Source organism: Mesoplodon densirostris, chromosome 18, assembly GCF_025265405.1.
Source record: "Mesoplodon densirostris isolate mMesDen1 chromosome 18, mMesDen1 primary haplotype, whole genome shotgun sequence".
NCBI classification, from domain to species: Eukaryota; Metazoa; Chordata; class Mammalia; order Artiodactyla; family Ziphiidae; genus Mesoplodon; species Mesoplodon densirostris.
Window position 1 is genome coordinate 14,753,401 of NC_082678.1, and position 23,064 is coordinate 14,776,464.

Here is a 23,064-nt window from a genome sequence, read left to right on the forward strand (position 1 = left end):
TCCAGCCAACCCTCTGCGTATTTATCTTTTATTAACAGTTTATCGCTCTTACTCTTGTATTGCAATTCCATGTTTCATCAAAGTCTTTCAATTCTCATTTTGGTAAAATAAATAGAGATAAATGAACCCTTAGGTCACGCTCTCTTGAGACTCTGTAACTTCATGATTGAATTTTCGCATCAGACCTGTGAAGACAGCCCCTCTGCGGGGCCTCTGCGCTTGGCCAGGGGATGGTTTTGTCTCAAAACAAACAGAACCGCATATGAGCTCAAAATCTGGAGTGGAACCGCTCCGTGAATTGGCTGTGGTTAGTCAACTCTGCATCTGTGGGTGGAGCTCAGCTTCTGGAAGGTTCCCAAGTCGCCGTCTGGAGCGCTGGGTGGAGGTGACCGGCTGTGTGCGGGGGAGCTGAGCTTTCTGCGGTCTCCCCGACCCCACGTTGCTCGCTTGCCCAGAACATGGTGGACGCCATTCTGGAACTTTCTCGGGGGAGCAGGCATGGCCTATGGGCCGCAGAAGGGCTGTTCCCCTTGCCCAGCCCTGTGCCCCGCCGAGCCTACCCACGTCCACAGCACGGCTCTTCCTCACATTCTCACTATTATTGGCCTCTTATTGGCAGAAGTAGCTAAGCCAGCTCATCCCTCTACTTCTGAATAATCCTGATTCCCAAGGAAAATGGAAAAAATGCTTTTCAAAATATCATTGTGGCTGTGTCTTGTGTTCCAGGTGTGGCTGCTCAGTGCCCCGTCACAGACGCGTGTGCATGGACACATGTGAAGCTGCTGCCCTCCTGAGAGCTCTCCCGTGTCTCTTGCAAGCGTGAGCTGCACCCCTTTGTGTGGGGACAGAGGGCTGGGGTGGCACCGTTCACCCCGATACTCTTGGAGCTTGGTGGCCCCTCCATGTGTGCTCGTGTGATGCGTGTGGGGTGCAGGTGGGGAGGCCACGGTTCCCACACCTGCTGGGGAAGAGCAGCACTTGAGAGAAACAAGCTCTGTGGCCCAAGGGACCTGTCTCTCCTTCCAAACCAGGGCCCCTCCTGCTGACAGACCTGCAGCAAGAACGGCTGACACTCAGACGGAAGTCCTGCCTGAGGGGAGGGCGGCCGTGTGGGGAGGGCACGCTCGGCCTCCGCCGTTTGGCCGGACGGGCCCGGGGTGAGGACCCAGTGGGTGGCAGGCCGCCTCCATCTGTCCTTCACTCCATCTCAAGCCTGCGCCTCATCCAGTGCGCTCAGACCATCCCCAGGAGGACACCTGGGGCGGGGGGGGTGGGGGCGGCGCACAGTGCGCAGCCCCGGGAGGCTGGCTTCCGTATGGAGCCTTTGTGGACTAATGCTTGCATCACTCGGAAAACAAAACAAGTGTTTCCCCCTTAAAAACCTCAGAAGAAAACAGGACGGGAAGGGGACTGGGATGTACAGCTACTGTGTCCTCAGGCCAGGAGCTGTGTTTCATCAGAGCAGCAACCATCACACCGAGGACTCCAGCAGAGCCCCCTTCTCTGGGCTCCTGGGCGTGACAGCGAAGACAGACAGACAGACAGTGCGGGCCCTCTCGAGCCCTCAGCAGCCAGGTCAGGCAGGTGCTCAGGGCAGTGCGGTGGGTCCACTATGTACATGGCGGCCTGTGGGGAGGGGCCGCTATCTGACGCGCTTCTCCACCGAGTACACGGAGATGTAGTAGTCATTGCTGCCCACGGCCAGGTGAGGCTGCAGGGGGTAGCAGAGAGCAGGCAGTGAGTGTCCAGGGGGGTGCAGGCCGGTACTCCTCACCCCAACTCCGCCCACGAGGCAGGCGCGGGAACGAGGGCCCATCGGCTGCGGCTTCTGCAGAGATGCATCATCTCCTCCCTGTCACAGGAAATCCGCACACTCCCCATGCCTCCCACATTTTTCTTTTCAGGATGGCCTCCCAGGGGCAGCTCTGGGAACCTGATGTCATGCGTTTAGGCAGAGAGCCACACGCCAGGCTCCCGGGGAGCCTCACGCTGCACGAAGGCAGGTTGGCAGAATCCTAATTTAAAACACAGCAGCCCCCAACCACACGGCCGACTGTAACGAAGGATGGCGCTGCCAGCCAGGTCACAGGGGTCTGGGCTGCTCCTACCCCAGTGGGCTTTACATGGGGAGGTTTCTCAAGGACTGGGGTCTGTGTAGGGGCCGAAGGGATCGGAAAGGGCAGGGCTACTTCACATCTGCCTTGATTGACAGGGAATTTGGTGCTGCTTCTACAGTGAGTGCAGTCTGGGGGCTACGGCCCCTGGAGACCCGGGGCCACACTGTGGTGTGGGGACGGGCCTGGCTGCAGCACCCCTCCTGCTGCTGCTGCTAGCCTCCCGCCCGCCTCCCTCGTCTCCCGCCCGCCCCCCTCGCCTCCCGCAGGGACACAGACCCAGTGTGGGTGGAAAGCCAGGCAGCTGATGGCGCCGACCCGCTGGCCCATGAAGCCGTCGTAGTACTTGATGTGGTTGATCAGCTCTCCGCTGCCATTGTAGATGGCAGTGAACTGGTTCATGGAGCCACTGCACACGAGAAGGCCTGGCAGTCAGCGTGGGGAGGCGGGCGTGTCCACAAGGATATGGGGCTCCTCTCTGGTCACCCCCATGAGAGGACTTGGGCCGCAAGGGCCGGGAGGCCAGGCAGGTGAGGAGCAGCAAAGGGGCCGCACACTCAGTCCCTCCACCCAGCTCTCCTCCATAGGTGTGGGGGCAGGCAGTAGTGCCTGCTGTTTACACAGGGCCCTGGGAGTCGGTCAGGCAGGGTTGGGAGAGAGAAGAGGGCCGGCACCTACCACGCGATCAGGTTTGCCTGGGGGTGGATGTCAAGGGCCGTCAGCCCCTTAATGATCTGCAGGACGTTCACGGACTCCGGCATCCGAGGGTCGAAGAAGCGCACGTCCCCGTTGACGCTGCCGAGAGGGTGTTGTGGTGACGCTGGGCCCCAGGACGGGCCATGTGCAGTCAGGGGCCGTCCACACGTGCAGCTCAAGGCCATGGCCCCCTGGACCCTCAGAGTGTCCAGGGAGGCCCCTGGATGGCACATGGGCCCACCCCACCGACCCTGACAGCCAGGCCTGCCGCCGAGCCCCTTGGACCCCTCCCCAGAGCCAGAAAGGGCCCAGCCGCCAAGGCACGAAGCAGCGGTGAGCAAAGACACGGGGGAGGCTGTGAGTTATTTGTTCATTTCCGGCCAGAGATTAGATTTCGTGCAGCTGGGGATGCGGCGACGGGTGGGAGGTGAGGACAGTAGGCCACATCTTCCCTGCCCTGGGCCTGGTGGACATTGTTTTGAGAGCTATGTTCTGTTTCCATGTTACAAACAAGGGAAGAGCATCTCTTTGAAGAAATGGTGGCTTTGTGACAGTAAATTACATTTGCTGTCCCTTTAATGGGCAAATAAATATCCGCTGCTCTCAGCACAGGATTTACCGGGCAGCAGGAGTGGATTTATGGGTAGACAACGGATCTGCACAGTGATACTGGCACACGCCAGGCAGATGCCGCTGTTGCGGGGAGGCTTTGCCCAGCCGCCTTGCCACCCCGTCCCCTGCCACCGCAAGTCACCCACAGGCAAAGCTCTCCAGTGGGAGGACCTGCTGTCCCTGCCCTTGTGCCGTTTCTGACCTTTCTGGCCAGTCCCAGAGCAGAAGTTAATTACTACCCTGAAATGCCATCATTTCCCAGCTGTTTAAATACCAAGGACATATTTTAGATGGGGGGAAAATAATATTTTTATAGCAAAATGTCTCATGAATATTCCATGCTCATTACCTGACGCTCATGATGTGGCCCTCAGGGTGCTTCTGGAGGTAGGCCTTCACCACCCAGGCCGTGTGCTCCCGGTATGTCATGACGCGGCTGGAGGGGAGGAAGGTGGGGTCAGGGCCTGGTGACAACTGTGGGTGTCCCTGATGCTCCAAGGCATCAGGATGGGAGGCAGGGTGGACTTCGTTTTGAGCAGAGGGAACAGAGCATTTATTTAAAGCGTCCGGGGTCCGCCGGTGCTGCGAGGTCTGCCCTCACCCTCTTGTGTTCACTGTGAGTGACTGAACCCCCCAGGCACGCCCCTCCCTGGGGGCCTCCCAAACACCTTGGGCCACGCTGGGACCTCCGGAGGCAGGGCACCTCCTGGGCACCGCCAGCCCCCCTACCAGGACTTCACACTGGCATCTCCCTGTGGGTTTGAGGGTCAAGACCGAGAACCCCAGACTCTAAGGCTGTCGAAATGGAGGGACACAGGGGCTTTCCTGGAGGCCTGGTGAGGGTCCTTGACAGGGAGTATGGGACTGGGGATGCACATGCTGGGGAGGTGGGGGCAGAGTGTGACATCTGGGAAGGCATCCAGGACACAGGTCACACCCAGCACACATAAGTCTCGGTCCCTGGGGATGCACAGGAGACCCCAGGTCTCTGTCCCCAGACCTTGGGTCAAAGAGGGGGCTCTGGAGACCCCAGCCCCTCCCTCACGGCCGTTCTGTGACCCTCAGGTCTTCTTGGGTCGGTTTGCCAGTTAACTGCCTGCCTAGAGAGGCTTCTTGAAATAACAGTTTGACTGAGATTTGATTCACATACCGTAAGACTCTCCCTTTAAAAGCACATATTCAGTGACTTTCGCACATTCTTACAGCTATGCGACCATCACACATCTAATTTTAGAACATTTTCATCACCCCAAAAAGAAACCCTGCTCCCCCACCTCCACGATGGCTGCTTTTGGTGGGTAGTGTGGGTTTTCAGTGGGCACCCTCCCATAGAGACCCACAGGGAACATGCAAGCCAGGGGCTGCCTGGGCCCACTCGCCATCCAAGCCTCAGGCCCAAATTCCTGCCACAGTCTGGCTGACGCCTCTGCTGCCTGCCTGGTCCTGCACCGACTCCCCCGACTGCTCCCGGCCCTGCACCCTCACAGCTGCACTCTCTTCTGGCTGGTGTCACTGATGGTGCTCGCCTGCTCTCAGGCCCAGCTCAGTCCTGTCCCCTCATCCCCTCCCAAGAGGGCTCCTTTAGCTTCTGTGGCTGCACATGGGCCCACCTGCTGCTTCCCATTCAAAGGCCAGGCCTGTTTTCAGGGACAAGGTGGGTGTTCAGTAAACATCACCCAGGAGCCCGTGATGGCTGGGCCTGGGTTCCAGCGTTGCTCTGCCATTTACCATCCGTGTGTGACTGGCATCTGGACCTCCATGCTCAGCGGCCCACACAGGGCACGGTGCTGGGCCCCACCTGGGCCGCAGCCCAGGGCTGAGGGGCAGTGCCCAGAAAAGCCATGACAATGCATGTGGCCCAGCGCTGCACAGCACCCACACGTGTCCCTGACGCCATCTTCTTGGCTATTCTTGAGTTCAACCCGGGAGGCGGTAGCCTTCTCTATGTTCAGGTGGGAATGGAGCCCAGGAGGGCAGCGCCTCGCTGGGACCCCCCGACCCCCAAACCTGCGTTCCAAACAGCCCATCCACGGCTGGTGGGAAGCCGTGCTCCTCCACACGCTGGGGGATGTGGCTCTGGGGGGAGTGCCCAGCTGGCTCTGGGGGCTGGCTCTGTCTGGCAGAGGGAGGGGAAGGCATGGCCCAATTACCATTCGCTGAGCGCCATCCTCCTGTCGTAGACGCGGATGGAGCCGTCGCCGAGCCCGGCCACGATGAGGGAGCGGTGAGAGTCACAGGACAGGCTCGTCACGCAGCTGTCGGCACCTGTGGGGATGTCCTAGGGCCGACACAGACCCCGTGAGGCACCCTGGCATCAGGCCCCCTCCGCCCCCACTAGCTGCTGGATCCCTTTTACAGACACCATGGGTGCGTTCGTCACCCTGGAGTGGAGCTGCTGCCTTTCTCTCCACCGGGGAAGCTGTCAAGCCCTGAGGAGCTGGACCCCAGAGGGAGTCAGGCTCCATCTGCTTGAGTGACAGCCCGGGCACCCGAGGCCCGCAGCCAGGAGGGCAGGGCTGCAAACACCTCTGCGCCCATTAAACTTTCCAAAGTCTCCCTCTCTCCTAAGAAGGAAGACGAAGCATATATCGGCAGGAGGAATCCTCGTTGGCTCCCTCTTAAAACTCCTAATTAGTTCAGGGAAGGGTCTAGGAGGAGTCCTGCCACCCATAAACCATCTCCTCGCCTTTCCTCCTGGCAGCTGTAAACGCTGGAGAAGGGAAGGAGGCGTGAGGAATGCGCAGCAGGAAAGAGCAGGAGACAGGAAGTGGGCCCCCAGATGGGGAAAAGTGCTTTTCCAATCAGAAGAGGTTTTGCTGCTCTCAGGCACACACAAGGAAGAAATCCAACACGGATGGAAACCGAATCATCGTATCCCTCTAAAAGGTAGGAGGCACTAGGCTTCCCTGGTGGCGCAGTGGTTGAGAGTCCGCCTGCCGATGCAGGCGACACGGGTTCGTGCCCCGGTCCGGGAAGATCCCACATGCTGCGGAGTGGCTGGGCCTGTGAGCCATGAGCGCTGACCCTGCGTGTCCGGAGCCTGTGCTCCGCAACGGGAGAGGCCACAACAGTGAGAGGCCCGCGTACCGCAAAAAAAACCCAAACAAAAGGTGGGAGGTAGCCTGACTTGGCCCCGCTTCCCCTGCCCCCGCCGCAGACACCGCCTGCTCAGAGTACTTGCGGCGGCTGGGTGGGGGTGGGGGGCTCGAGGACCCTCATTCTCAGCCCTCGACATTGAGGGCAATCGGAGTTGGGGAGGACGGCAGGGTCTGCGCCCACTGGCCCGCCTCGCCCCCAGGGAGGCCCCGTGAGGGACAGTGTGCTTACCTGCACCTTCATCTCACGATCCGTGTCCCAGATCCGGACGATACGCACATCTCCCGAGCTCATGAGGAGGCCGGTCTCCTGTTCCCAGTCCACCACCATCCCAGCTCCTGGAGAGACATGGACGGGCACCGGTGTCACCAAGGGAGCCTGTTCTGGGCAACAGCTCAAGCAGTCGGTGCCAACCCATAGGGTGGGTCCCCAACCCCACGCAAGCTTGAGGTCGGGGTGACAATTCAGAGCCTTCTCTATATCTCTGCTGTACCTAGGCATCTGCCAGAGAGACAGCAGGATCTTAGGACCGTTTGTCCAAGATGCCCACCTTCCAGGACACCTGGGCATGATCGGCAGGTCTGGAGACTTTAGAATGGTTGTCAGAGGCACAGAGATGTGAGTCTCCTGGGTCCCGCAGTCCCCTGGGGGTGAACAGCTTTGCAGCTGCCCCTCACGGAGGCAGGGGGCTGACCACAGACGGTCAGTGGTGAATGAATCAAGGACTGCCCTTCCCCACACTGGACTGGGCGGGGGGGCGGATGCCTTCAGCATCCCTAAGGGCAGCACTGACCTCACAGGAGGGACTATAAAATAAGATTTAAGATGTTTAATTATAATATTTAAAACATACAGAAAAAACACAACAGAAACCCCTGTACCCACCACCCAGATCTAAGAGCTGCTAATATCTTATCACTTGTGCTCTTTTTTTGTCCTTGAAGTGAAATTTAAGACAGTGAAAGCCTCACTTGCCTGTCCTGTCCCCAGACAAATCACCCACAGGCCTTGGGCGCCCTCCCAGGCTGGCCTCCGTGAACTCCCCTGCAGGGGCACGTGTCCAAAACCATGAACCACATCAACCACATTTCAAAAACATCGCCAATTTCAAACGGGGGTATATTTTCCAGCAATTTGCGTCTTTCCAGTAACGTTACGTTTTGAGGGTTTATCCAACCCAACGGATGCAGATCTGGTTAATTCGTACTGAACTTCTGGGTAACACGCCTTTGGAGAACGAGCCCATCACTTCCACGATTCCCTGCCTGTAAACCACGCCACACTGACGTTTCCACACGCCCTTGCACAAGGAAGTGGTAGCACCAGGAAGGGGACATATCCCTGTCCCACCTCCCCAGGCGAGGCCGTTTCACTCCCAGAGTGGATGCGGGTCTGCAGTCTCAGCAGAAATGGACACAAGGTGTGATTTCCCCAAATTCTGGTCGATGTTGGTGTGTGCAGCCTGTATGTTTTAATATACATTCTGACACTGATGGTTTAACTCATATATTGCAAATATCCTCTCCTATTCTTTCACTGACATTATAACTTTATGTCTTCTTTTGGTCATACTGAAATCTGAAGTGAAGTCATCATGCTTTTTTATACATCTGTCTCTGCTTTTTGTGGCAGCAGCTCCTGTGTTTACCTCTGTGGTTTCCCCTTCTCTCTGTGGGTGCCCACTTTTCTCCTGACTTCCTGAGTTGGACAATGTGACCTTCACTTGTTCTTTTCTGATATGCCCCTTTCAGGCTATGGAGTTCCCTCCAAGTGCCCGATCTCTCTCCCGAACTCCAGACTCTCATCTGTATGTGTCACTTCAGGTTCCTGCTTGTATCTGAGCCCCTCAACCCTCACTCCAGAGACCCCCAATGGCCTCCCATTCTGCCCGGGCCCCTGCAAGGTTCGAGCTCCAAAAGTGACCAGGCTGGTCCTCTTAACTGACAGTGGGCCCTGTGCCTGGAACGCCCCTTTCCTGACGTCCACGCAGCCCCTCCAAATCGTGCTCAGTCACCTTCTCGACCATGTGGGGCTATGACTCACCCTGTTCCGTCTTCTACCTGTTCCAGATGTGTCACCTGGCACACCCCCTCCCATCCTCCCTGTTTTGCTGGCGGCTGCCGTGTTTACCCTGCAGAATGTCAGCTCCACACAACAAATGGACGAGCCTTTGTTTCATCTTTTAGAATGCAGTCTCCCCACTGCAACGCCCCTGACCCCAGGCAGGAGAAAACACCCTAATGTCTCAGAAAGGCATCTACTGGTGACAAGGCTGCAGGTGAGGCCTCTCACCCATCACCACTATCAGGACTGGCAGGGCATGTGGCCCCCACTTCTGTCCGGGACAGCCCTGTCACACTGTGACCAGTCAGCCCACAAGCAGAGCCTGAAACCACGCCACCTGCTTCCCCTCACCATGTGCCCGGTGTGCATGATGTGAATGAATCACAGAGGACGCGCCCACCCACGACCTGACTTGGGGCGCCAGGTCACTGCAGAGGCTCACAGACTCCTGTGTCCATGGACCACTGATGGGGTGGCCTGTGTTCTCAGGCGTCCTTCTTAACAGTGCACTTGGGGCTGTGTGTCAGCCCCGTGGGGCTTTCAGGAGCCGTGTAATTAAGGAGTGGTCCTCCGATGAGAGCATGTGGCCAGGTGACATCTGGGGTGCTCTGGGGTCACGGGAACAAGCTGGGGAGAGTCTGGGGGGACCACAGAAGGACTGGGAGGGGGGTCTCAGCCCCACACCCATGCAGGAAGCAGAGAGGAGGCCACGGCCGCTCCCAATGGGGTAAGAAGCCCGACCTGGCCTCCAAATGAAGTGGTGGTGGCTTCCTTCTCACTGAGTCTCCTTCATGGTGGATTCAGAGCCAGTGGGGGCCCGCCCTGCATTAGTGCCCACCCCAGTGACCTCATTTCAACTGAATCCTTCTCTCAAATACAGTCGCCCTCTGAGTGCTGGGGCTGAGGACTCCACCACGTGAATTTGGGGAGACACAGCTCCCACACAGGGTCCCAGCGTCTCCATCCGCACTGGAGGCTCTGGAAGGTGTGCCCGTGTGGCCGTCAGAGGATCTGGGGACGTGGATCATGTGAGCTCTGAGTCCTGTTTTAAATCTAGATTCTCTGATGTGGACCAAATTCTGGTTTAAACCAGTTGTAAAGCATGGTGAAGCCAGCAGAGACAAGAAACGTGTTTCCTAAGGCCTTCCCAAGTCCTGTACACGTCGGGGAGGCAGGAGCCCTGTGTGTACAGACAAATCTGGGCGAGGCTGCTTCCTTAGCTCTACCAGACTGTTTGCGGAAGCTGTGTCATCTAAGACAGTGAGCTCCTATCCGTGGAAGAGTCTCAGATCAACGTGAAAACTGCTAGGATAAAAACAACAGTCTGCTTGCACCCTGACCCACCTCCTGCGCCTGCCGACCCCCACCTCATTCTCCTATAGATCTGGGGTCCTGGCCTGTCCTCATGTCCAGAACGGAAGGCAACCACTGGCCTTCTCCCTCGAGACCTTTCCCAACCAAGCCTGTGTCTCGACCTCCAGACACAGCGGAGGAGAGACGATCTGATTCATCACAAGTTGGTAAAAGATGATAAAAAGGGTGACACTCTTCCTTGACGTGTTGAGCACAAGGAACAGAATTGATGGCTATGATTTAAGTAAAACTCATAAGACAGGAACATTGTGACTTTGAACCAGAGTGAAGATGCCAATCACTTCGTTCCTGGGGTTCCTGGGGAGCACGGCCTCAGCAGTGTCTCCTCCTTCCCCATCCCAGAAAAGTGACAGCTGTGGGCAGAGCCTCTGCCCCTCCTCCCTCCCCCGGGCCTCCTTGGCCTTTTTGTTCTTCGGGAGCAGGCAGGCTGCTCTGGGCTCCCCCCAGGAGGGCCCCTCCTCCCTGTCGACGCTGCCGCCTCGACGCGGAGAGTGCTCGACCGATGGAGGCTCCGCGCGCGCTGCAGCCTCTCCCCCACTGGGCGAACTCCAGCACCCTGTGTGCCTGAGATCATGGTCCATCTAGTGTGACATCCATCTCACTGCCTGGGGCCAGGGGTGGTGGGCGGCCCCCACCAGGATGCAGAGATTCCTGTCTGACTTTATCCTGGATATGAGCCCTGCTCACATGTTCCCATCCAAAAGCTGGCCAAAGAGGGAATTTCTTCATTAAAATATAGACAGATGGCACAGGGATGGCTGTAGACTAGGAAGCTGGAACATGTAAGTCAGGGACCAGACAGAACCCTAGGCCCAGCAGACAGTGAAAAGAAGAAACACGTTGTTTCAGAGGCTTAGAGGCTTGGGTCCCTGTGATGTCCATGATCAGCCCTCCAGGCTCAGAGGCCGGTCCAGACCGACCTCTAAGGACCCTGTCGTCTGGAACGGACCTCTGAGAACCCAACATGGGGATCTGACCTCTGAGGACATGTCATGCAGACCTGATCCCTAAGGACCCATCAGCCCCAACCTGAAACGCCCTTAGGAGCTATGGTTCTGGAACTCCGAGGAGGAGGGGCCAGCCCCTGCCCAACCAGGCACGTGTGAGAACCTCAGACCTGTGGGATGGCGACCTCCATTCCCTCCCCAGGGATGCAGACGCAGTGACTCCCCACGGGATCAGGCCTCCCTCAGGGCCCATGAACACCTCCTGGACAGCCGGCAGGTTCAGAGACACAGGACTGGCAACAGAAAACTGGGCTCCTCAGGAGCAAATGATTTCACCTAAACTTCCATTTCTCACCTGGGAGATGGACCAGAACATGTGGCAGCTGCTTAGGGTCAGAGGAGACAGGGTGGGGCACACGCCTCCTGGGAGAGGAGGGAGCCGTCGTTCCCTGCGGCCAGTGCCCCGCCTTGCGTGGGTCCACGGGCGCTGCGACCCGGCCCCGCGTCCTGCCTCCTGCACTGAGAGGGCTTCCTGCTCACCAGGTCCTGCTAATTTTAGACTCTGGATGTGCCTGTGACCCCGGAGGAGGAGTGAGGCTGAAAGGGGAGGGCAGCCGTGACTCCCCCCACCAGCCACCACTGTGCTCTGCGGTCGGCGCCCTGCTTGCTGCCCAGCTGCTAGGCAACGAATACTAACAGCTGACCCAAGGCCCAAGGTTTACATCCAGTTCACACACACACCAGTGCTGGACGATCTGTTCCCTGCCCTCCGGGGTGGCTGCTGCCCCCTGGGCAGCTGACAACCAGGGGACGGGGCTGCCCTCCCCCGGCCGCCCCAGGTCCTGACCGTGAAAGGTGTCCCCTGGCTCCTCTTCAGGATTTCAGGGCAAGTGACCCTGTCATTCCTCTGAGAACCCAAGGAGGCTCTTTCTGAGAGAAATCCTTCCCTTTACAACCACCACCATCCCTGCTGGCGGGAAGCAAAGGAGTGAAGATTGAGTCAGTCTCGGGTTTTCTCTTTTCTCTTTTTCCTTCCTTTTAAACTTTTTACTAAAAGAGTCCTTTGTAAAATACGAAACTGTGAGTTTGTACATCTGTAAGGACATCTTGTTCTCAGCTTCCCGGGACCTGCTTCTCTACCCCCTCCAGTTCTGATGGCACGAGGGACCCCATCAGACCCATAGCCACATATGCCTTCCTGCAGGGAACCCTTGTTTAGGGAGTGACTAAAGACAGACCAGGACAGAAAGTTCACCAGAAGGCTGGTCATACTCTAAACTCAGATGCTGCAAATTAAAGGTCAAGAATTCTATCTGCTGCCTGGATTCATAAGGCTCCATCTCTTTACAGTTTACCTGACTAGTGAGCTTAGGAGAGAAAAGGACTCGTTTTGAGCAGGCATATGGGTTTGCTAACCCAGTGTTACCATGTGTATCCAGTCAGTTGCATATAGGTGTTTTAGTAACTATCAAACTTATATATGGATTTTCAGATGGAAACAGAGGTTTTAAGAGACTCTGCATTAAATTCTGAAAAAGATTCTTTTTTGAAAAATTTGGTGGGAACACAAATCTCAATCTGGAACGACTTTTCTGTCCTAATGGAATCGTGAGATATCCTTCCTCCCTGTGAGCCTGCAGAGCTGTGCCATCCTCACTCCAGCAGGCTTGGATCTGGATTGTTTTCCATTCCCAGGCTGTTGTGAAGGTGGCCTGGAGCAGAGAACTGAATTATCCTTGAGCCAGCCCAAGAGTGAGTGAGGCCACCAAGGAGGCCGGGAGGTGCGACTATGAGGCCTCGGCTCCCAGGGAGAGTCCTGTCTACGGCTTTCGTTAAGATTTCTTCCCAGAGCCTCACACAGCCAACCTCATTCATCCCATGAGATCTGAGTGCTCAGCTGGTGATGATTTTTTGTATTGGAGGAGACTGCGGATGGAACGAATAAGAAAAACCACAGCCCCGATCCTCTGCTGCCTGAAGAGCACAGCGGGCTAGCGAGCATCCTCAGGCAAAGCAGAGGAGCCGGCTCCCACCCCTGGCACTCACAGAGAAGGGAGAAGGCACTCACCTCCCTGCTTACTGCGGTCAAGAAAGATTGAGACCTTTCGGGCCAGACCTGCGAGGAAACAGGGATTATGGGCTTGATGCAAGGGAAAGCAGGCCAGCCAGAGCCAAATCAGCCAAAATCAAACAAACCACAGACAGTCAGGGGAGCACCCAAGAGGGAAACAGGAGGGAGGGACAGACGGTGGCCTAGGCCACAGCTGCAGTGGAAAAAAAGGGCCAAACGTACCTATGAACGTGAAAACCCAATTATCAGGGTTTTTGGCTAAAAAGACTCTCTTTCTAGACAGGAAATTGGAAGCGCTATGACTTGGGGGAAACATGACCCGACATGGCGTGGGCACTTCCAGTGAGTGGAGGTTAGTGGCCAGACGCGCACACAGTTAGTGCAGCCCAACCAGCAGGAGCTGACCCACTGGCCACACCCGGAGGAGGGCAGACACTTCCGTTTAGGTCCTTAGAGTGAGGACAGCTCTTCATTCATGGGGCCCAGCGGTCAGTGAGGAGGCCTCTAGGGGGTGGGAAGTGTGCTTCCATCCGGGTGTCTGTGGGCGCCGTGGCTCAAGGACGGGCGGTCCCACCACCGGTTCTACTTCAGAACACGGCTCGCTCAGTTCCGGGGGTGGCCATGAACCCAGACTGACTTCAGTTCTCCTGACCGCGGGGTACCCCATGAGGGGAGTGTCCCCAGGCTAACTGCACATGCATGCACAGGAGCGTGTTCATGTGTGCACATGCATGCATGCATGCCCATGCCTGTGTGCACATGTACACACGGGAGCCAGGGGCATGCTAAGATGATGTGGAGACCCTGCACATCTCACATGACTTCCGAAAAGCATGGGTAGGGCTTCTGTAAGAAACAGTCTCTTTAGTCACAAACCATGGAATCAAATCTTTGCTAACAAGCTGCCCCGACAACGACTTGGCGAGCAGATTCTGAGCTGGAGAGCGCACAGGAGAACCTCACAGGCAGACTTTTCTAACTGTTCAGGGAGGGCCAAGTCCTCCCTCCTACGTGCCCTACACAGCAGCATTCACAAATGAGACCCCCTACACCCTCTGTAGCTGAAGGACACGGTGGGCCAGGCCTCATGGGGTGCACAGCTGTGCAGGATCCCCCATCACAGGCGCATGGAGGAGCTGATGACCGCAGCCCCCCCAAGGGTGCCTCTTCCCCCCACCACAGCTCGTGGCTGCCTGGGACCCGAGACCAGGCGGAGGACCTCACTGCGGAGCACAGGGAGCTTCACGTGCCTGGGGGGGGCGGTATTCTGGAGCAGGGAGCGGGGGCTGCTGCTTCTGCCCGACAAGGTCCCGGGGGAACACAGCCGGAACTCTGAAGCTGTGGGGGTCCCCCCAGACGCTGACAAGCAACTGCTGTGGAAGCTGCTAGCTCTCCCCGCAGGGTCCCAGCTCACAGCTCTGTAATTGTCAAGTCAGAGGCCAAGGCGGGTGAAGAAAAAGAAACAAGGTGCTGATGGACAGAAGGCAACGAGAAGTTGGCACAGGGGCCAGAATTCCACCAGACCTGCCCCTCGGTTACTGAGCTTGAGCTCCTGAAACAGAAATTACAATCGGGGGTCTCTCCAGCCCTGTTGGGGCTGCGATCCCCGTGCTGCAGAGGGAAGCTGCGGAGACTGAAGGATGTGGGGCCCGGAGAGGCCCCCCCGGTTCTCAGTGTGCCCCTTCTGGGCCCTGCAGCACACAAGCCCTTCCTGTCTTGATCCTTTAGAGCAGTCAGCCTCCCGGGCACATCACCCCTTCCACCTTCCATCCCCCTGAAAGAACAAGGAAATAATGTCTTCCTTTTTGCTAAGCCTACTGCTGCCTGGTCAAAAGGCAGGGGACAGACCAAACGAACTCTGGCTTAGCAGTCGAGGAGTGCTGCCTGCCTGCCCAAAGCCCCCCTCACCCCACTTGCTGATAAAGACCTGGAGGTAAGACCCCCACCAGCTTCCTGACCCCTCAGCAACAATGCCTCTCCTGGGGGGATTTCTGAAACCCAGGAAAGGGAGAGGGTCCAGCAGGAAGGAGTCTGTAGGAAACATGTCTACAGCAGTGGAACCACTCTCAAGTTAGGGCTGCAGTACACACCTGGGCCAGGAGCAGCTCTCCACACACAGGTGACGTCTGGGGGAGACAAGTGCAGGGGAGCCCTGAGACTGTACTTCTGTCACCTCAGCCTCCTTTCCTCCCAGCTAGACTCTCGCCCCGCCACAAACTGCATGCTGTCCACCCTTGCTCTGACCTTCACTAGAGCAAAGGCAAGTGGCATTGCGGGTAAAAAACCACAGACACATCATTTGGGGGTGGCAGGTATTTGGGGGCAGCAGGTAGGTAGGCCACTGCAAGAGGAATAAACTAGACAACAGTGTATCCACTGGGCTGCCAGTGGGCTCCCCACTTTCCTATCCTCTGGCCCTGCCGGGAGGCTGACCCTGCTCTTGACCAGCCCCTGCCTTCCCTGCACAGGGGTCTGCGGAACGGCTGGAGCCTGGGGCGTGTCCCGTCCTGCTGGGACGGCAGCAGGAAGCTAAGGACTGAAAACCACGATTCAACTAGTCCAGCGTGTCCCGCAGCGAAACAAACCTGTGAGCATGAGCACCTAAGAGCCACGGGGAGGCCGTCAGCCACCTGCTCTGCCGCAGCCAGCAGCACTGAGGCGGGCCTGAGGCGGGGCTGGGGGCTGAGCGGGTGGGAGGTGGGGGCGCTGCAGGGCAGGGATCAGGCTTTTGCTCCAATGTTGGAAAAAGCAAGAGAGAGACAGAGGGACCTGTGACGGCAGCTGTCATCCATGTTAGCCCAGGACCGGGCCCAGAGGGGCCTGGGCAACAAGAAAACGGCTGTGTTGGGTCCTGTGGAGGTGGGTATGCATGACCATTTTGTTCCTGAAGAAAATGTAAAAACATGGCTATTTAAAAAATTAACACATAAGGAAGTGTCTGCCGTGGAGCCAGCTGTGCCCCCAAGGGTCGGCGTCTCCCTAGGACAAGTGCTCTGACGGAGGGGAGAGAAGCAGCCATGTAGGCACCTGATCAGCCACGCGAGGACACGCAGAGACCCCAGGCCAGCAGAGGGGCCGACAGCAAGCCGCTCTGGCCTCCATCTGGCAGCGGCTTTGCGACCACATTGGAGGGTGGCTACGGCTGAGGGTGTCTCTGGAAATCCAGACCCAGGGCTGCATTAATGCTGTGTGCACAGCGAGTGCGGGGCTGAGAGGTGCAGACCTCCCGACAATGGGCCTGGACCCAGAGGCCAGCAGGTGGCGCTGGTGTCTCTCACCCTGGGCGTGGGGCAGCCATGCACACCGACAGGCAGCACGCACAGCGGTGGCCGGTGGGTGCTGCAGCCGTGCCTCCGTCAGCCCAGGGCAGGCAGGCAGCGCACTGCCCCCCACCCCCCAACGTAGGACCAGACACAACTGGGGCGCCTGCTGTGTGCTCATCACTGAGAGGGGATTAACTCGGGCACGAGGGGCACAGAATGCAGCCCCAGGCCCTGCCGCGGCCACGCTCTCACAAGCAACATGAGCTTCCAGCCAAGGACGGGGGCTGTGGGCTGGTCAGAGCTCGGCAGGACTTCCACCCGCGAGCAGAGTCTCCCAAGGAGGGGGCTGGCTGGGTCGTCACTTGGGGAGTCTGAGTGGACTGAGCGCCTGCAGGACCCCGGGGAGCACCCACCTCGGGTGGTGGGCAGCATGTCGGAGAGCCCCTGCCAGGCCGTCACCATTTCTGGATTCTTTTCCAAATCAGCAAAGTTCTTCCAGACTCTGATGGCACCGTCATCTTGGGGAGACAAGAGAGGATATTCAAGTGCAGGCCTGGCTGCTCTGGGAAGGGGAGGAGGGCCCTCCCCCAGAGGCACAGGAGGACAAAGGCTGCCCAGCCCGAGGGACAGATGGGTCTCTCGTCTGGTGAGGAGCCGATCAGAGGCAGAGTGAGGCCTGTTCTGGCCTGACCTTGGGCTTCAGGGCTGTGCCTCCGCCTCAGCATTCCCGATCCCCCCCGCAGGGGATCACCTGCCAAGAAGAGGCAATCTCAAGGGGACGGTGCTCAGGGCCTCTCTCTCCCCACCTCCCCTCACATGACTCAGGAAATGGGCGGGTTGTTCCTCCTGCCTCTCCAGGCTCAGAACGGGGCAGGGGCCCCAGTGTTCTCCGGCAGATGGGCAGCCAGGTGGGCCTGAGTGTGTGGGTCCACCACCTGGCTGTCTGTCCGTCTGTCCTTCCTTCCTTCCTTCCTCCTGGTGTTGCTTGCCCCCAGGACCCAGCTCTCTGGCCTCACTAGCCCTTCACACGAGGCCCTCAAGGATAACCTTGCCTCAAGCTGCAGAGGGAGGATGAGGTCATCTGGGGACACACTGGGAAACACTTGCCTGATCTCTGCTGAGAAGTGAAGCCTCCCTACTGGAGAACTCAAGCCTCGTGCTGCATCTCCACTGGGACCCGACTCCTGAAGGGCCCTGGGTTCCTCTGCTGTGTCTCTGCGCCCGGGGAAATCACCCTCTCTGCCTCCTCTTTGGCGCTCAGAGAGGCTCAGTGTGATCTGTCCTCAAACCCCCAACTGACCCTACTGGCTGCCCGCACCACCCCTCCCTGCCTGATGTCTGCCAGGGGGCTGGCTTTGGGCCGGGGCTGGACTTTATTTTCCTGGGGAGGGCTGCCAGCAGGACCTCTCCCCATGGGTGTGCCTTTAATGACGGAGGCCTCCACGTGGGAGCGGTTAGTCCCCTTTGCCAGAAGAAACAATTGAGGTCACAGGAAGCTTTGTGCCAATTTGTGCTGGGGTCTTGCATCTGTCCCCCACCACCTCTGCATTGGGGTTTAGGTTCCCACCATGCAAACCCCACTCACCTGTGGCTGTGAGCAGGAGTGAGCAGTCCTGGCCATTCAGATACTCCATGGCCGTGACCCTCGTGTACCGAGGGTTTCCGTTGTGGAAATAATCCAGCTTCTCCCCTTTCTCCCAGTCCCAAAAACTTCAGGGAATAAGAGAGGAATAAGGCTAGTGATCAGGGAAATACAAACAAAAGCCACAAGGAAATACCACCTTACACCCACCAGGTCAGCCACCAGCAAAAACACAGAAAGGGACAAATGTTGTCAGGGGTGTGGAGAAATTGGAACCCTGTGCCCTGATGGTGGGAAAGTAAAATGGTGTAGCTGCCATGCGAAACAAGAGTGGTTCTTCAAGATAACTAAACACAGAACTACCGTTTGGCCAGGATTCCACCTCTGGGTATACACTATGCACCCAGGTTATATTAGTGTCACTCACAACAGCCAAAGGGTGAAAGCAACCCAAGTGCTCATCAATGGATGAAGGACGTAACAAAATGTGGTCCATACACGTGGACTATTATTCTGTCTTAAAAGGGAAGTTCTGACACCTGCTTTGTTAAGTGAAATAATCCAGTCAAAAAAGGACAAATACTAGATGATTCCACTTATATGAGGTTCCTGGAATAGACAAATTCATAGAGACAGGAAGTAGAGTGTGGGGTGCTGGGCCTGGGAAGTGGGGAGGGGGAGTCAGTGTTTCATGGGGACAGAGTTTCAGTTTAGGGTGATGAAAAAGTCCTGGAGAGGGACAGTGGTGATGGCTGCACAACAAGGTGAATGTGCTTAATGTCACTGGACTGCACACTTAAAAACGGAGAAGACAGTAAATTTTAAGTTATGTGTAAAAAAAGGAGAGGAATAAGAAACAGGTAAGAATTCTATCCATTTTATCAGCTATAAAAAGAATCGTGTCCATGGTTCTCTCCCATCAAGTGGGCACTTTCTCAGTGACATAAGGGCAATGGTCACTATGAATTAACATGGTGTCTTGTTACTGACACTTTCCCTTCACACACTTGCTGCCCTTGCACCCGAGCGGGTTCCTCACATGTCCTGTCACTGTGGGATCCTGATGAGCCCCTGTGCACTGGTCTCTGTTCACTGCACAGGAATGGCCCCATCTTCGTACCAGAATCTCCCGTCCCGGCCCACACATAACCGTGCTCAGGCCTCTGGAACACCCGTGGTAACGTGGCCAAGCGCAACCCTGGGAGAGCGCGGGCAACACCAGGAGGAGGGACGTCTCTCGGCAAGTTTTCCAGCCCCCACCTCCACTCCCGAAACAGCCCAAAGGCCCGGGCTGAGGAGCTTCCACACCAGGAGGGTGCAGGGGCATCCTGCCCACACCCCCCAGGGGCTACCTGTTCTCCAGCTGAAAGGCCAGCCCTGCAAGTGCCCCACATACCAGATGCTGTCTTTGTCAGCAACAGCCACACACGGTGTAAAGGGGTGAAACTTGACCACGGAGGGGACACCAGGGTTCCTGTTCAGAAATATCTGGTCGTCTAGCCTTGTGATACCTGCCGAGGGAAACACACGACTATGGGTCTCAATTTGCAGCAAATGTCAATGATGTATTTTACCAAGGCCAACACCAGTCCCTAATGTTTGGGGACCTGGAGGGGCCCAGAGGAAAGCAGGGGTTACAGCGCAGGGGTGGGCTCCTGACAGCAGGGCCCTGCCTCTGCTTGGACATGGCTAGCATTCAATAGATAATTGCGACAACCATCAGCAATGCTCAGATCAGTGCACACTGGTTAAGGTTTTAGGAAAAGAGCACCAAAGGTTTTGGAATAAAGCTTAGTAAGGCCGAGATTCGTAACTGAGACCCAAGGCTGAAGCCTCGGTGTGGCCATCGCTGTCTGCAATCCAGCCAAGGATGTGAACGGGGATTTGTTCACCAGGCTCCAATACAGCCACTCGGGAAAAAACCCTCGTGGCCCTGAGGGAGCTTTAGAAGAACAACGAAAAGAGGATAAAAATGCTAATAGCATCCGACAGGCTCACACATATTTCTGGAGAATGACACAGGCTCATGCAGAGGAGCCAGGCGTGGTGGCCCCTCTCCCCTGCACGTCGTAGAGGGTGAGCAGCCCTCATGACACTCAGGCCCTGGAGTCACCCCCTCCTCGGTGGCTGGACCCAAGACTTGGGTGACACAGAGGAGCTGCTCAGGCTCCGTGAACCTGGCGCCGGCCGGGCGAGCTGCTGTCACCCACGACTTCAGTCCTTTTCCGCCTCCCTTTGCTAAAACAACTAACACAGAAAACCACTCAACAATCAAGACGGAGTTAAACTAACAGGCAAACAGGTCCCGGAGGGTTTAACTGTTGCCCAGAGGTGCCTTCCCCCACAGCCATGGGTTCCCCAGGACAGGGGAGTGATTTTTTTTTTTTTTTTTTTTTTTTTTTTTTGCGGTACGCGGGCCTCTCACTGTTGTGGCCTCTCCCATTGCGGAGCACAGGCTCCGGACGCGCAGGCCCAGCAGCCATGGCTCACGGGCCCAGCCGCTCCGCGGCATGTGGGATCTTCCCGGACCGGGGCATGAACCCTTGTCCCCTGCATCGGCAGGCGGACTCTCAACCACCAGGGAAGGCCCAGGGGTGTGATTTGACCCAGGAAAGATGAGGGGACACCCAGGTCCTGAGTCACTGCAGGTGTTCTGCAGACATGCAGAGATCCATGTATGATGGCAAAGTCATGGTGTCACGGGGGGTGGCCGGAGGGGTCATGGATAGAAAAGGCAGCATTAACTTTCCCAGCTCGTCTCCTGGGGCCTCACTGACTTGTCCGGTGACTTTGCTCGGCCCGCAGGTGTGATTCCCATCCTTCTACCGTTCACAGCCTTCCCAGCAGACCACCGGCCTCAGATAAAACCACAACTTCATGAGGAGTTCCAGGCTCTGAGCGCCGCAGGTAGCAGAGGAGGTTGTGGCCTCACTAGCAGCCCTGTCCTCCCTGCCCACGTCCACCGGCAGGGATGCTCCCGTTGGCAAGCTCACTTGTTAAGGTTTTCAGCGGCTCGGCAGTTCCTCTCGGTGTGTGCCTGACAAGCAGACCTCTTTTTTCCCACAAAGACTGGAAAAGAGAACCCCTGACCCTAATTTACAGAGATACTGTTTTTCTTTTTTGTCTGGAAAACCTGGTTGTTTCTCGAGTGGCTGGCTCTAATTTCACTCCCTGCTCAATGCTGACCAGCAACACCAGCCCAAAGTGTGGCCTTCACCGCCTTCAGATGTCCAACTGCGCACAGCAGACTGGCTCCCAGGTTGTGCCCGTGGGTACAGGGAAACCAATTTGTTCTGCTGTCCCCGTCCATAGGCCTGGGGTTCTAAAGAACCACCAACTTCCAAGAAAATAGGCCCTTGACCCCATAATTCAAAGAGCTTCTATCAAGCTGGGCGGCTCGCTCTCTCCTGGAGAAAGCTGCAGACTCTGAATTCCACATCCCCAGAGGCTTTACATCCAGCTGCGACAGCGCTTGCATAGAGGCGAGTTACAAACAACCAAGATTGGTTTTAGCAGAAGTGACCGCACATTAATGAAACGTGACCCGAGCATCTCACGGAGAGCACTGTGAACACACGCGGAAGTGCTTCCGAAACAGCACTGCTTCTGGAAGTGCTCAGTGGGCCAAGGAGTGCGCCGGGCCTGGGCAGGTGGGCCAGGGACGAGACCCCGACTCCAGGCTGCCTGCAGGCAGGGACGGTCTCATGGGTTCTCAACCTCAACTTTAAAAAGTAACCCGTAATAATCAAGAGAATTTGACAGGACAGGGAGGCAAGTTCACGACAATAATTCAACAGAAGCGTTAAGAGCCTGCTTATCCACTCTGTGCAGTACCCGGGCAGCGTCAGTCCACCGCCCAAAGCTGGCCCAGCAATGAGGGCTCAGGCAGAGCCAAAAGACCAGCCCACACCCTGTGCACTCACAGCTGTGGGACTGGGTCGGTTCCCAGGCCAGCAGGGGCTGTACTGCTGGGAGAGGGAGAGGAGAGAGGCTCGTCCCTGGGTGGGTGGTGAGGGGCCCAGTACTCTGTCCCTGTCCTGATCACAGGGTGGAGGCCCTCAGCTGCCCCCTCCCACCCTGCTTCAGTGCCTGGGGGGCTGCTGCAGCCAAGATGAGGAGGACCCGCGGCCCAGCAGCCCTCCCTATGGCAGCCCATGTGTCCGTGCTGCTCACTGCCACTTCACCGGGGGTGGGGGTGGGGTGGGGCTGGGGGGCATGCAAAGTGGGCGGCTTGGGCATCTGTTGGCAAATTTAGTAAAAGGTTTGGTCGAAATGTGACTGATACACAGCTTTGGGTGATAGAGAGCAATTATTTGGGGGCCTGGTGGGGTCCAGGTAAACACAGCCAGGGCCTGGTGTTTGTCTTCTGTCCCCACGGGGAGGACACAGGCCCACTCCGCCGTGGACCCCAGGGCCTGCGGAGGGCTTGCCCCTTCCTCTCTGGAAACGACAAAAGGCAGAAGACACAATTGTCCAGAAGCTGCCAGTCAAGACAGGAGCTTCCCTGGACGATGATCCCAGAGAGCTTCCAAGTGTCCCTGAGGGCAAAGGCACAGAGTCTCCCGGGACCAGGCCTTGTCAGGCAGGCGGGTGGTGCCCCCACCTTGGCACTCCTCCCTCCCTCAAGCATCTCCGCCAGCCTCACTCCTCCCCTGCACAAGGGCGGGTGGGCACCTGCTCAACGACCGCGGTGGCCCCTGGGGACACTGCTTACCCTTCTGGATGAGCTGCTGCGCCTGCTTCCTGACGCGGGTGTTTCGCAGAAACCGCCACTCTCGCTCCTTGCGGATCTGACTCTCCAGGTCATGCTCTTCCGGGATCTTCAACAATAAAAAAACAATTATTTCCAGATAAGAGCATTCCTCCTCCACAGGTGCTAAAGAATCTGGGTTCTCTGGTCAGCCCAGTATCCAGTGCCCTACCGCAGTCCAGAGCAGAGCATTACAGTCAGAGGTTGGTCACTGAATCCCCAAAGCAGCTTCCCTCTCTATGCTGGGAGTGCCGCTCACTGCTGGCCACTGGGCTTAGAGGCTCTGAGACCTGGGACCGGGTTGGGGGAGGGCTGGCCGGCGCTGGGATGCGGAGTGGAGACTTAGGAAACCCCTGCCCCCACAACGGCCCAACTGTGGAAGCCAGAAGCCCTTGCACTCTTACAGGGCAGCAGGGGGGCTGCTTTCAAAGCAGACAGATTTTGAGGGGAGGTCCAGGGATAAGGGCTGGGTGTTTTCTGCAGGAGGGGACACCA

General features: G+C 57.3%; 1 protein-coding gene across 2 annotated transcripts in view; it reads right to left on the reverse strand.

Moving 5' to 3' along the window:
• RPTOR (regulatory associated protein of MTOR complex 1) overlaps nt 1–23,064 on the reverse strand; it is a 342,733-nt gene continuing 319,669 nt past the window's right edge. The window contains exons 25-35 of one of the 2 annotated variants that reach the window (XM_060081126.1): nt 22,534–22,639; nt 19,216–19,330; nt 17,823–17,947; nt 16,651–16,755; nt 12,972–13,019; nt 6,750–6,856; nt 5,573–5,700; nt 3,772–3,858; nt 2,793–2,909; nt 2,394–2,523; nt 1–1,711 (exon numbers count right to left, since the gene is read on the reverse strand). In XM_060081126.1, coding sequence (XP_059937109.1) covers nt 1,643–1,711; nt 2,394–2,523; nt 2,793–2,909; nt 3,772–3,858; nt 5,573–5,700; nt 6,750–6,856; nt 12,972–13,019; nt 16,651–16,755; nt 17,823–17,947; nt 19,216–19,330; nt 22,534–22,639 — 1,137 coding nt within the window. In that variant the 3' untranslated portion in view covers nt 1–1,642. The remainder of the gene's footprint in view (nt 1,712–2,393; nt 2,524–2,792; nt 2,910–3,771; nt 3,859–5,572; nt 5,701–6,749; nt 6,857–12,971; nt 13,020–16,650; nt 16,756–17,822; nt 17,948–19,215; nt 19,331–22,533; nt 22,640–23,064) is intronic. The other variant, XM_060081127.1, reaches the window with a different exon arrangement.